We start from the raw sequence: 14,298 nt of genomic DNA, 5'->3' as shown, positions 1-14,298 counted from the left end.
TCTGCTGGGAGGTGGATGGTGATTCAGAGAGGCTTCCTGGCTTGGGTGGGAGATGGGGGTATATGTGTGCTTGCCGATGTATCTGGGATGGGTCTACCACTCTGCCATTTCAAATTCAAGAAAAGCTAACAAGCTAGTAAATATAATCAGCTCATAACCCTACCCTGCAATTGCAGATTCAAAAACTGACCTTTGTGATTTTTTCATTTCCAAGCAGTCCTTAAATTTCAGTTTTGATGGAAACATGAGAGGCTGGGGTGGAGGAGCCCAAAGGGCCCTTTGGTGGCACATGTGCTCATTCATGAGGCAGGTGATCCTGTAGGATGTCTTATTCGTAAAGGACCTTCACCATGCCGCTACATCACCATCGTCGTATTTTCCTGGTGTGGGGGGAGGGTTCCTTGGTTTACTTATTTTTTAAAATTTAAAAAGTATTTATTAATTTTTTAATGGAGGTACTGGGGATTGAACTCAGGACCTTGTGCATTCTTAGCATGTGCTCTACCACTGAGCTATACCTCCCGCATCATCATTTATTTTTAAGAACTCATAGAGGAAATAGTTAATCTTTTTTTAAAACATTTTTTACTGATTTATAATCATTTTACAATGTTGTGTCAAATTCCAGTGTAGAGCACAGTTTTTCAGTTATACATGAACATATATATATTCATTGTCACATTTTTCCTCTGTGAGCTACCATAAGATCTTGTTTATATTTCCCTGTGCTATACCGTATAATCTTGTTTATCTATTCTACATTTTGAAATCCCAGTCTATCCCTTCCCACCCCCCGCCCCCTTGGCAACCACAAGTTTGTATTCTATGTCAGTCTGTTTCTGTTTTGTATTTATACTTTTTTTTTTTTTTTAGATTCCACATATGAGCGATCTCATATGGTATTTTTCTTTCTCTTTCTGGCTTACTTCACTTAGAATGACATTCTCCAGGAGCATCCATGTTGCTGCAAATGGCGTTATGTTGCTGGTTTTTATGGCTGAATAGTATTCCATTGTATAAATATACCACATCTTCTTTATCCAGTCATCCGTTGATGGACATTTAGGCTTGTATCCATGTTTTGGCTATTGTAAATAGTACTGCTATGAACATTGGGGTGCAGGTGTCATTTTGAAGTAGGGTTCCTTCTGGATATATGCTCAGGAGCGGGATTCCTGGGTCATATGGTAAGTCTATTCCTAGTCTTTTGAGGAATCTCCATACTGTTTTCCACAGTGGCTGCACCAAACTACGTTCCCACCAGCAGTGCAGGAGGGTTCCCTTTTCTCCACAGCCTCTCCAGCATTTGTTATTTGTGGGTTTTTGAATGATGGCCATTCTGACTGGTGTGAGGTGATACCTCATTGTAGTTTTGATTTGCATTTCTCTGGTAATTAGTGATATTGAGCATTTTTTCATGTGCCTATTGATCATCTGTATTTCTTCCTTGGAGAATTGCTCATTTAGGTCTTCTACCCATTTCTGGATTGGGTTGTTTGTTTTTTTCTTATTAAGTCATATGAGCTGCTTATATATTCTGGAGATCAAGCCTTTGTTGGTTTCATTTGCAAAAATTTTCTCCCATTCCGTAGGTTGTCTTTTTGTTTTACTTATGGTTTCCTTTGCTGTGCAGAAGATTGTAAGTTTCATAGGTCCCATTTGTTTATTATTGCTTTTATTTCTATTGCTTGGGTAGACTGTCCTAGGAGAACATTTTTGAGATTTATGTCAGATAATGTTTTGCCTATATTTTCCTCTAGGAGGTTTATTGTATCTTCTCTTATGTTTAAGTCTTTGATCCATTTTGAGTTTATTTTTGTATATGGTGTAAAGGAGTGTTCTAGTTTCATTGCTTTACATGCTGCTGTCCAGTTTTCCCAACACCATTTGCTGAAGAGACTGTCTTTATTCCATTGTATATTCTTGCCTCCTTTGTCGAAGATGAATTGACCAAAAGTTTGTGGGTTCATTTCTGGGCTCTCTATTCTGTTCCATTGATCTATATGTCTGTTTTTGTACCAATACCATGCTGTCTTGATTACTGTAGCTCTATAGTACTGTCTGAAGTCTGAGAGAGGGAAATAGTTAATCTTAAAAAAAAAAAAGAACTCATAGAGATCAAAACATAGTATTTTTGGCCCTGATCAACCAGATGGAAAACATGGTCTAAGCTCTACAAAGAGATACTCGTTTTCCAGCTTTCAGGGCAGGACCTCTCAAAGTTTACTGTGGAAGCACATCTCCTGGGGATCATGTTGAAATGTAGACACCGATTCGGTATGTCTGGGGCCTGAGATTCTGCAGGTCCAACAAGCTCCCATGTGATGCTGATACAGCTGGTCTGCAACTTCTCCTTAGAGAAGCAAGGGCCTAGTGGACCAGGGATCTTCAATCTATCGCGGCTGGTCCTGACCACCAGACTTGCTTGTTAGGGCTGTGCACACATGCATGCGGGGGGGTGTGTGTGCGCACGCGTGCAGGTGTGTGTAAGAGAGAGCACCTGTGTGTATGTATATTTGTGTGTACATGTATGGAAGTGTACGCATATATGCTTACATATATACGTGTGTGTGTGATTGTACGTGTGTGTTGTGGAAATAAATGAAGAACAGACAAAGGCTATTTATCCAGAGCTCACTCTAGCAAAGGAGTCAGCTACCATCACTTGCCTTTGGCAGAGACTCAAAAGCAGGCAGAGGAATAGAGAAGCTTTTTAGTGGAAAAAGTATTCAGTTATAACTTGATTGGAGGCTGCTGTCCTGGGGAAGCTGTAAGTGGGCTAACGATCAGGGGTCTCCTCTGTAATTGGTTAGGGGGTGCATATTTGGCCTACTCTGCTTGATTCTAAGTTAGAAGAAAGGAAAACTCTACTCTCCACCCTTTCTCTCCATCCCACAGACTCAGAATTTGATGATGACTTTTCTTTTTGTTTTATTCTTCCAGAGATATAGTAATGGGTTTGGGATATATGACAAGGAGGAGAAATTTTTCAACTCACATGAAAAGAAGACAATTTCTGAAAATAGTTTAAAGTATGAAGAACCTATCCTGTGGACCAAGGGTGAGATCCTTGGGAAGGGAGCCTACGGCACAGTAAGTTAAATGGGAAACACGATGAAATAGAAAAAAATCTCCACTCCTCCTTGACCCCTCCCTCCTTGCTAATCTTCCTGCATGCCCTCCCCACCCACATGTACTCTTTTACTTAGAACTCTTTCAGCTGGAGTAACAGGAAACCCAACCCAAACTGGCTTGAGGAAAAGGATGCTCACTGCTTTATGTAACTGAAGGGTCTGGAGTAGGTCTGGCTCTGGGCACAGCTGCTTTCAGGGGTCAGACAGTGTCATCAGGATCTGGTCTCTCTACCTCTCCTTCTGGCTCTCGTTCCCAGGCTCCATGTGCTGGTACCGTGGCCATTGTATTTCTAGCCTCTCATTCTTCGAGGTCCAAGTCCTGTGGGAAAGAAGTCTCTTTGTTCAGCAGTTCAAGATATGTTGCTAGAAGTTGGGAGGATCGTTGCTGAGTGGCAAAACAAAAGATATTCCTCACATTTGGTGAATTGCATAAAAGATCATTTAAAGTCCTAGCACTTTAGATAGTACTTACACAGATTGGTTAAGAAAAAACTGACCCCTCGAATAAGATGTGTTACGTTTCCAGTGGGGACATTTCAGGAATCAGAGAGAAGGTGGGAAGACATGAACTCGCATGACAGGGGTGACTGCTGAATTGCCGCAGGACCTGCCTTCCTCTCTCTTCCTAGAGCTTTAGCACTGAAATAGCCATATTTTATTTATTTCGTGAGGGGCTTTTCAAGACCACCAACTCATGTACTCATCATAGATACCTGTGAGGTAAGTACTGTTTCCTCAGTTTTACTGATGAGAAAAAAAGAAGTCAAAAAGTTTATACACCTTACCCAAAGTTATACAGCTGGGGAATGGTGAAACCAGGATGCTAACCAGCCCTGGACACCTGATCCCAAGCCCTTATGAAATATGTTCACTATGCTGCTTATCCACACCCTGGCTCCACTGAAACACCCAGGTTGCTTAAGGACTTTGCATTTAAGTAGGGATGTATCAACTAAGAGAAAGACAAGGGTCTGGGAGGAGAAGGGAAAGACAAGTGCCACACGAGGTGTTTTGTGAACAAGTTTCATCATTTATATTTAAGAATAAGGTATTGATTTGCTTCTAGGTATATTGTGGTCTTACTAGCCAAGGACAGCTAATAGCTGTAAAACAAGTGGCTTTGGATACCTCTGATAAATTAGCTACTGAAAAAGAATACCGGAAACTTCAGGAAGAAGTTGATTTGCTCAAAGCACTGAAACATGTCAACATCGTGGCCTATTTGGGAACATGCTTGGAGGAGAACATTGTAAGCATTTTCATGGAGTTCGTTCCTGGTGGCTCAATCTCTAGTATTATAAACCGTTTTGGGCCATTGCCTGAGATGGTGTTCTGTAAATACACGAAACAAATCCTGCAAGGTGTTGCTTATCTCCACAAGAACTGTGTGGTACATCGAGATATCAAAGGAAATAATGTTATGCTTATGCCAACTGGAATAATAAAGCTGATTGACTTTGGCTGTGCCAAGCGTTTGGCCTGGGCTGGCTTAAATGGCACCCATAGTGACATGCTTAAGTCCATGCATGGGACTCCATACTGGATGGCCCCGGAAGTCATCAATGAGTCTGGCTATGGACGGAAGTCAGACATCTGGAGCATTGGCTGCACTGTGTTTGAGATGGCCACAGGGAAGCCTCCACTGGCTTCCATGGATAGGATGGCAGCCATGTTTTACATTGGCGCACACCAAGGGCTGATGCCTCCCTTACCAGAACACTTCTCAGAAAATGCAGCAGATTTTGTGCGTGTGTGCCTAACCAGGTAAGAAACTGAAAGCAGGAGGAAGAGGATAAATCCCCAGAGATTCCAAGCAGCTGGCATTTCCCCTGCAATTTATGGCCCATTATAAGCTCTGCTCAGGTTATGAAATCAAGTAAGGAGTGATTTTGTGCTGAAAAGAACAATTAACCATATTGGACTATGTTCCTTGTTGCATCAGGGTATGGGGGTCATGCTTCAAGCTGGAAATGCCTCAATTAAACATCAGGTTCAGACAATACTTCCTCAAATCCATGGGTGTGCAAAAAGCTGCTAAAGATCTATTTATTTACCAATGGGACTTCCAATCTTCCCACGGACTAGCCATGGTGAAATGACATCACCTGTGCTTAGGTCCCCTTCCCTAAGCTGCCTTCCCTCTCAGGGAACCAGTGTTCTCATTTCTTCCTAAAACCAGCTCTCAGGAACATATGTGAGAAGTTCATTCGTATCAAGGGAATGATGTGATCTGATTGCTAGACGACTGACAGATTGAATGTGTTGTTCCCTTATAACTACCTGCATTTAAAGTGAGAGGAAACATTTTGAGCCAAAGGAATAAATCTCTAATTGGAGCATTTCAAGCATAAAGTGGGTAGTGTTTGGGGAAGCAGAAAAGTGCTAGAAGGTTGCCTGTTTCTTTCTTCCTGTCCTCATGCTTTCTTGTATATGGGATAAAATTCTGGGTAAAATGTTAGAACAATGAGGGACCTTAGAGGTTACCCTCCTGTGTGGTTTTCAAACTTTTCTTAGTCAGGCACTCTCTGCTTATATGAAATCTTAATTCAAAGAATAGAACATAGAAGTGGAGAGACGGCCCTGGTTAAGGTGTGCGTGTATGTGTATGTGTGCAGTGAAGGAGAGCTAAAGGGTAGGATAAGTGCGCTGGAGCCCACCCTCCTGGCCTACAGGATGATGCAGAACAGCCTAAAATCTACCCATCTAGTGACACTCAGCATTTAGTTGCATGTGCAGGATGAGGAAGGCCTGAAACCCAAACAATTTCTTGCCTTTCAAGAAAATATGCTTTTTTATTCCTAGATGAAAAATTATGGTGTGTCAGCTTTCAGCAAATACATATGGCTACCTCCAGCTCCCTGAATGGGTTCATTCTGTCTTTCTCAACGAATCTGACTCCACAGGTCTCCCTGTCTGCCGGAGTGTGTCTCTTTTAGACTCTCTGTCTCTCTCTCCTAGCATATGTTATCAGCCTGTGCTGGTTGATTTCAGGAGATCACGTAAGCCAGGGCAGCAACACATACTCCAGGGGTGCAGTTCTGGGCATCCCTAGATGCAGAGACACTGTGGGTATTCCAACATGAATTCTGCTGACAGAGCTCCAGGCACAGGGCTTCCCCTTCCTCCCCCATAAAAAACCTCACCAAAGGGATATAAAGGTGTTAGGAATATCATATAGATCAGCACTAGTTTTGTTGGAGACTGGTCTTAGCTCTTAAAACTACTGTGGTTGCTTTGTTCTGAAATGAACAATGATCTATTATTGAGCCACAGAAACTACTTGCTGTTCTCATTTTCTTTCAAGTTGTCATTACTCTCTCTCTCACACACACACATCTTTAAAGAGAAAGGGAAGAATTTTTTTTTATGGCTTTCCTTTTAAAACACTGCCTCATAAACTAAGCAATACACAACTCACACCACTAATAATCAACTAATAGGACTGTTGTGAAGGTTAAGTGAAATGGTATATATAAATTGCTTAGCAGAGCAGAGGGTAGATAATTAGGGCTCCACAGTCAATAACCCTTTGGGAAAACACTAATCCACCTTAAGAGGCAAGCATGCAATTATCTCCTGAAATTCTATGGCAAACACCCTAAGGACTCTAGACTCTTGCCTGTTGTCTATGACAACAGTCCTTGGAGGTGTGGATAGTCATAAATAAAGGGGTAAGGCACTCTTAAAGATTCAGAAATAGAGATGATCAGGTATAAACTAGGAACAAGGACTGAATAGAAAAGAAAGGAATTTGGGGAAGAAGGAAGCAGCAAGCATGGCTGGGGATACCCGTACAGGCAGGTTTCAGAAGTTCTGGCAAGTCAGGCCAAGGAGTTTTATTTTGTTGCAGTAGGCAGTGAAGAGCAGGGGACTGCAAAGGAGGAGGACTGTGGGGAGGCAGGTCAGCTGGCATATTCAGAAGGACCTCGAATGGAGACCATTCAGGAATCCAGAGCTTGGACTTTGATGGCGATGAAAGCAGTAAGAGTGTAAAGGGGACTTGAAAACATTTCAGAGGAGGATGAATCGGTACTTGGTGATGAAGGAAGACAGGATCTCATGGTTTTGAGCCTGGATAATGTTAGAAATAATAGTAAGAGGAACAGAGGAGGAAGCTGAAGAAAACATCTGGAGCTATGGAATTGGAGCTCAGGGAAGCAATTAAGATTGGAGGTGTATATTTGAAAATCATAAGGCTGGTAGCTATAACCATGAAAAAATGAGGAAAATGTTTTTGAAAATGCTCATGGGAGAAGACAGCAAAATATGCGTAGAATTCAGTCTAGTACACAACTGGAAGAAAGGAAGGGAGGGGAGTTGCCCCAAGGTGAGAGAACACAGAGAACAGTTTCTCCTAAGACTAAGCAGAGATTGTTTCAGAAAGAAGTGGGTAGTGAATACTTCAAATGCTACAGAGATGACAAGGAGAATGAGCTCATTACATTTGGTAAGGAGAAGGTCATGGTTAGTTTTAAAAGGGCAATTTCTGTATCGAGGTGCAGGCCAAATGTTAAGGATTTAGGATAATGAATGTTGAAAAAAAGTTACTGGGTTTGGCCAAGTTAGAGAAATTTGGCAGGAATAGAATAGGATGGCAGTAGAAATGGTAGCCATTTAAAGATTTTTGAAGAGAGAAGAGATTTATGCATATTTTGAAGGTAGGAGAAAGAGCCTCCAGAAGGGGAGAGGTTTTTAATTTTGAAATGATTTATGGTCCCTTTCTTTTTAAAGTATTTTATTTTTATTTCCATTTTCACCTGGTCTGTTCTTGGTGGTTATTTGCTTCCAAAATTATCAAGATAGCCAATAAAAGAATGCCTTTGGAATAGGTCACTGCAGATAACTATTGACTGGTTCATTAGTTCATTGACTAATTCATTGGCAAAACCTTTTTGATTTCTTGAGAGGGTAAAAAAAAAAAAACGAAGCCACAATGGTGCTAATTGAATAACTGTCTCCTTTTCATTTATGCTCATTCAAGAGTGCCCCAAATGGGGTTATTAATCACCAAAGCATATTTAAATGTCTACCTCTAAAAGGCTTTTCAATCCTGGATACAATTGCCTCTAAATTTTAAAAGTAAATTTCATGCTAATTAAAAGTGCATTAAACCGTACATCAAAAAGTGTGAATTTTACTGTGTCTAAATTATGCCCCAAACAATTGAGCAGAAAGAAGTACAATGGAAAAGTAGGGACTGGTTTTGAATCATAATGGGTACTAATTTTTGAATTTTTACTATGTGACCCTGTTTAAAAAGCTGTATTATACGTTGTTAAAATTCTCTCAGTAAGTTACGTGTTATTGTTACCCCCATTTTACTGACGAGGAAGGAGCTGGAGTCACTCACCTAAGATCACACAGCTAAAAACGCAAGTCTGTTTGACTGGCAGAGGTTGTACTTCCGTTGTTAAAGTAGGTATTCTGAGTCAAGTAGATCTCGCTGACAGGCAGCTTATTGGGTGTTGCTTCTAACATGTTTTTCCTTCTTAGGGACCAGCATGCACGACCTTCTGCTGTCCAGCTCCTGCAGCACTCCTTTTTGAAGACAAGTCACTGAACAGACATCAAAACTCTTTCCAGCTGCATTACGGATACTCCAGTACTGCTTCATGGTGGAAATGATGGTTAAGGGCCCTTGTCTCCCTACTGGAAAACAGATGTAACCCAATTTAACCAGATCCTGCAGTGTCGCTAACAGAAAGGTTTTAGTTACAGATAGCCTCCTCGCGCTTCAGGCACAATTACCCATGTACAATATGAGAAACTCTTCTTAAAACAGTAACGACAACAACAAAAAACTATTCCAGTATTTACAGTTTTGACTATTTAGGAACTATGATCTCTATTGCTTTATATGATTATTTCCTTTTATTTTTGGCCTGCCAATTTTAAAGTCATCAGTTTAAAATTATAGAAACAAGAACAAAATCGTATTTTCTTGTTTAGTGGGTAAAAAACGCTTAAATTCTTGCAAAGGCGAGTGGAGGAGGGTGGAAAGTTAAAGGGAGTAGAACAATGCTAGACTGTTTACGTAGGCAGCAGTCTAAACGTTGCAGATCACAGGAACCTCCAAGTTAACAGGAAGAGAGCTAAGGGTCTTGGCCTTTCATTATCAGGGGCTCCCCTAACTCCTTAGAAGTCTCCACCCACAAGAAGTTGGGCGATTGCAGGTGGCTCCTTACACCTCAGGCTGCTTTCCTTGTAGTTTATAGTGTGACTGGAGGTCTTCACTTATTTGCAGAGTGAATCAGGTCATAAACCGCAGCCAGCTGGTGGGGTAAAAGCTCGATCTGAGAAGGGGAGAGCAGGTCAGCATATAAACCTTTCCAGGGCACTTTGCTGACTTCCCCTGAAGGAAGGACTCCTCCTCCTGCTGAGGTCACCTCCCACTTTCACTCCCAGAATACCGGAAAACCTCACAATAATGAACATGGACAAGTTGGTCAGAATTATCACTAGGCCTTACTTTAAGTTGGTGGACGAAGTGTTTTTTTGATAAGGTTTCCGTTGCTGTGCCTCCACTCACCTACTAAATTTCATTGATACCTATATATGTATCTTTAAGCTAAATCTAGATTCTTTTCACTGGCTGCTATCATTTGAAGATGGGACTACAAACTAATTTTAGGTGTTTTCTAACACTGGTTGTCAGGCTTTGTCAAAACCAAGCTGCTCCTCCAGAAGCTTCTGAAATAAATGCGAAATGCAGTCCGGCTGAGGTAGATGTTACTTTGGTCACATTTAGAAGGGTCTTTGTGGGAATTCCTTCCTGCTCTCTCTCCAGCTAGGATAGTTTTCCCCTCATATTCGATGAGAACTTAAGGGATGTGTCCCCTTATTTTACTTACTTGTACATGAGCACTTTAAGTAGGGCTTAATTTTAAAATTTTAGTAGCGATTTCAGCATTCTTTAAAATCTGAATCATTATGTCTGATTCTGGAGCAATTAACTTTACATTCAAACCTCTCAAACCCGATGGGGAAAGGGCAGGGACTAAGACAGTTTACGCTATGTATACAGATCACAGTAATGGACACATGAAGTTGGTGTTAACAAACCTACCCCTCTTCTATTGATATAGAATACTGAACTTTATCTTGGAATATTTAGCAGAACCTTCAAAAGTTGTACATTTTTAATAGGCAAGTGTTGGTTCTAAAAGCTTTCTGTTGTTTTGTCTTTCACTGTTTTAAGACACGAAGATTGGAATTACGTTCCTATCAGTTGCCACGTGTTTGCTCCTTTTGTATCTTCCTTTAGGAGGTATAGGTCCTGAAAGAAGACTGAGTGTAGAACGGTGGGGGCTGGGAGGGATAGCATTCACTCAACTAATAAAGGTACATCATTTAATTCAATTCTGGCTGTTATTTGGGTTGGTAGTAGTTTCACTTAATGAACAATAGGGCTCAGGGCTAAGTAACTTTCTTAAGGTCACTCCAACTGGTAGTGGGGAGTTAGGATTGCCATCCAGATGTCTGATTTCAGTGCCCTTTCCCTGCTGCCTCTCAGATTTGTAGTTTATAAATGTAATTGGTTACAACATTAAGGTTTACTCAGAGCAAACAAAACTCCAGAGATGCTGATAAATTCACTGGTCCAGTTAGTGATTTTGATTACTTTAATGGTGTCAAAATCTTTTCATTTTTCACTTAGTAGCAACATTGCCTTCCCTTCTATGACTACCTCCCTTCTCACCATGAACACTGCCCCAGTTTTCAATCACATTCAGAAGTGCACTTCAATACATACTGAAAGGGCCTCACAGTCAACCAAAGGAAATTTAACTTCCCAAGTAAAATCCTACAAGAAGTTCCAACTCAATAGCATCTCTCTAACGTTAACCTACTTTAGCCTTTACACTGTGGCCATTTCTCAGAGGCTGAATTAGGGGAGCTGCCACAGTGGGAAAGAGCGAGCGAGCGAGCGAGCTCTACAGTATAGGGCTGGGGAGTGTACAGCATTCCATTCACTTGCTCCACCCACTCTCCTGCTTGACCACGACAGCAGTCCGGGCCGTGGTGGAATGAGTAGCTCCAAGATAAAAACCCACTAAATCTGCTCAATGAGCATCGAAAGCCTCCATCACCTAGCAGGCCATCTTTATTCCTCAGACTTGCACTGACAAGTATTCAGTTTAGAGCAGCTATGCAATACAGCAACTTGCATTTTGAAAAAGCTTTCCAGGTGATTCAACTCTAAAGCACTAGGGGTGAGCAGTCTGTGTCTTCAATGACGATGAACAAAGTTAACAAGAGTGTTTGTGTATGGCTATGTGAAAAGCTGAAAGGGCAAGCAGTCCCGAGGAAAAGCTGCCATACTTTTCCTGCTGCCATGCCTTTTCACCCTTGTGAAAAACCATGTCTGAAGTCGCCTCTAAAGCAATTGCTCCTACGCATTATGACCTGAAAGACTAAAGAAAACTGATCTTGGGTGTGTGCCTGGACATTTGTAAGGTCTCAATAAGCCTGTTAATTTTATGGCAATATGATGAAAAACCCTCATTTGGTGAAGCCTATATTGCTTTGGGAGGTGGTGTTAGGAGGGAACAGGCAGGTCATACTAGAGTTAAAACAAAAATGTACAATTTTTTCCACTATATTGTAACAGCAGGGAAGAAAAAGAGGGAAGAAACAATGGAGTAGGATGAATTACTAAATGGAATCACTAACTTTGGTTAAATGGAAATCGACTTGGTAATGTTCCTAAGTAAAACTCAAGTTTATTATGTGCTTTAAAAAAAAAAAAAAGCCCTTACTGGTGTTAACACAAAATGAAGACAAATCTTTTATGGTGATTTCAAAGCATTTACTTTACATTTAGGCTTAAAATGCATATTTGAGGAAGTAGCTCTTCTATCCTAGTTCTAGTTTATGAAAGCCATTGCAAGGCTTCCATTTCCTTTCAAGTGGGAGTTGCAAGAAAATTGGTGACGGAGGGAAGAAGGGGTAGGAGAGAGAAGCAATATTAAGCAGTTTATGATTAAAATTTTTCATGGATAATCCCTCTTCCAGACAATTCCAGTTACTCAGTGCTTTTTGTGGAGGTGACGCAATAATGTACACAAGAAAATCCCAAAGTATGAATCAGAATGAAGAACTTAAACTCTGGAAACAGGAGGCAAGCAATGTTCCACACACTCAAGTTTACTGTACCTGGATTGGGCTTCATCACTCTCTCCAATATCCCAAATGTACTTCTATTAGGATTCTCTTCAATGCCACCTATCCTATTTGGCCCTCCTCCATCACCCATGCCTTAAGCCCCACAACTGAACAAACAGGTACTATTACTGACATTGTATAGATTAGGAAATCCAGGCACAAAGTCACACGATTTCCCCAAAGACAGCTACTAAGTGATGGTGTTGAGACTGAAAAATGGACAATCTGATCCCAGTGGCCATAAAAAAAATGGAGTCATCCAAATAAAAAGTAACTTTTATATTAAAGACCTTATTTCCCACATCTCTCAGGGACTGAAAGTTATTTGATTCACATTAACAAGACATGTTAAGAGCCTTGGATTTATGTTGTCAATAAACAAACTTTATTAATAATTCCTTATAATAGATACTCAGCTGAAATTCAATGTCTAATTGAATCATACCATATACACATCTTCCTGTTTTGGATTTTCTATCAGCAAACATCCTATTCAAAAGTCCTTGGGGGTTTTGAGTACATTCAGAAAACAAAATCCCAATTATTGCTGATAATAAATGAGCACATGTGAAGTTTTTAAACTAAGTGAAGCTGCTGGAAAACAGCTTAAAAAAGAATGTACTCTTTACTTAACAACAGGCAAATGAAGTTAAACCAACTACTAAACAGGTTTTAAGTGAGGCTTCTTCCCCAAACTTGGAAATAAAGGAAATTAGCCCTCAGAATTCACTTTTGAGATTAATGGATCACAGCGAACAGGTTAAGTCATGTTTCTGAGATCAAAACTACTCCTAGTCAGACAGCCTTCAAATGTGTCTTGCTTATCAAGCTACCTTAAATTAAGAGATTTCAGGCAGAAAACATACTAGCAAATTAACAGAAAAAGAGAGGTCACAGAAACAAAAGCTGGCTGTGCCCAAATTGACACTGTGGAATAAAGAAATGGATGCACAGTGCCAGAAACTTGAGAGCACTTCAGACCCACTGGCAAGATCATCTCTATAGTAAAGACAGATGGTTCAGAGGCAAACTTCTCTTGTAACACAAATTACTGATTATTTGGCTTACATATGTGCCAATTTATAGCAATCACATTTCAGATTATTAATATAGCTGTGAATTCTCAAATTAACACATTGGTACCATATCTTGGCACCCTAGGAGGGCAGGGACAGAATGAGCTGCTTTTCCAATGCTAAAATCCCTAAGTCAGTCTATATAACCAAATGGGCACACAAGATTAGCATGTGCCACCAAGTCTTCCCCACGTGTGCGATTTGTTGATCTTTCATCTGGATAAATGTAGTTAGTGAATCCTACTGCCTCCCAAGAAAGCTGAGACTGTTGAATCAAGAATTCTTTATAACAAAAGCTCTCAAATTTTCCTCAGCAAAGACATCTTAAAAATCACCTAGCTATTTAAGCACAGCAGGTGAGAAACAACTGTTTTTTCGTTCAGATAAAATATGGGAATGGTGAGATATCTTGACAGTAGAAGTGTCTTTCTTTAGAGATATAACCATGTTTTTAAAAAATCTTTACTTATCTCCATAGTATATGCAAAACCCTAACATATCTAATCAACCAAGGGTACTCAGAGTACATAACAGTGATGCATATGTAAGCAGTAGTTTGTTTCTAAGACTGGTTAAGGAATAAAAACCAGTAATTTAAATTCTCAAATATAACCAAAAAATGTGCTTAAAAATGCTTTTAAGGCAAGACATTTGGTAACTAACAAAAACACTTTAAATTTGGTTATCTGAAGTAGCCCTCAGCTAGCCATTTCTTTAGTTCAAAGACGAGAGATAGGTCAGAAAAGCAAGGTATCCTACATACTCATAATCCGTTGGTACAAAGTAATGTAAGCACCCCTCATGACGTTCTGCATGAAACCACGTATCATGGCAGAAATTTTCTTGTACTCTTTAAGAACTCTAGCCAGAATGAAGCTGCATACAGAGGAAGGTCAAGATGCCCATGTAATGGTTTTCAAAGA

At 40.4% G+C, this 14,298-nt stretch overlaps 1 protein-coding gene across 1 annotated transcript in view; it reads left to right on the top strand.

Moving 5' to 3' along the window:
* Positions 1–9,008, top strand: part of MAP3K19 (mitogen-activated protein kinase kinase kinase 19) — a 51,863-nt gene extending 42,855 nt beyond the window's left edge. The window contains exons 12-14 of the mRNA XM_074363541.1: positions 2,944–3,093; positions 4,201–4,898; positions 8,628–9,008. Of these exons, the coding sequence (XP_074219642.1) occupies positions 2,944–3,093; positions 4,201–4,898; positions 8,628–8,694 (915 nt within the window). The 3' untranslated portion in view covers positions 8,695–9,008. The remainder of the gene's footprint in view (positions 1–2,943; positions 3,094–4,200; positions 4,899–8,627) is intronic.
* Positions 9,009–14,298: the final 5,290 nt, after the last annotated feature.

This window comes from Camelus bactrianus, chromosome 5 (genome assembly GCF_048773025.1).
Source record: "Camelus bactrianus isolate YW-2024 breed Bactrian camel chromosome 5, ASM4877302v1, whole genome shotgun sequence".
Taxonomy (NCBI): Eukaryota; Metazoa; Chordata; class Mammalia; order Artiodactyla; family Camelidae; genus Camelus; species Camelus bactrianus.
This window is presented reverse-complemented; position numbering and strand designations above follow the sequence as displayed.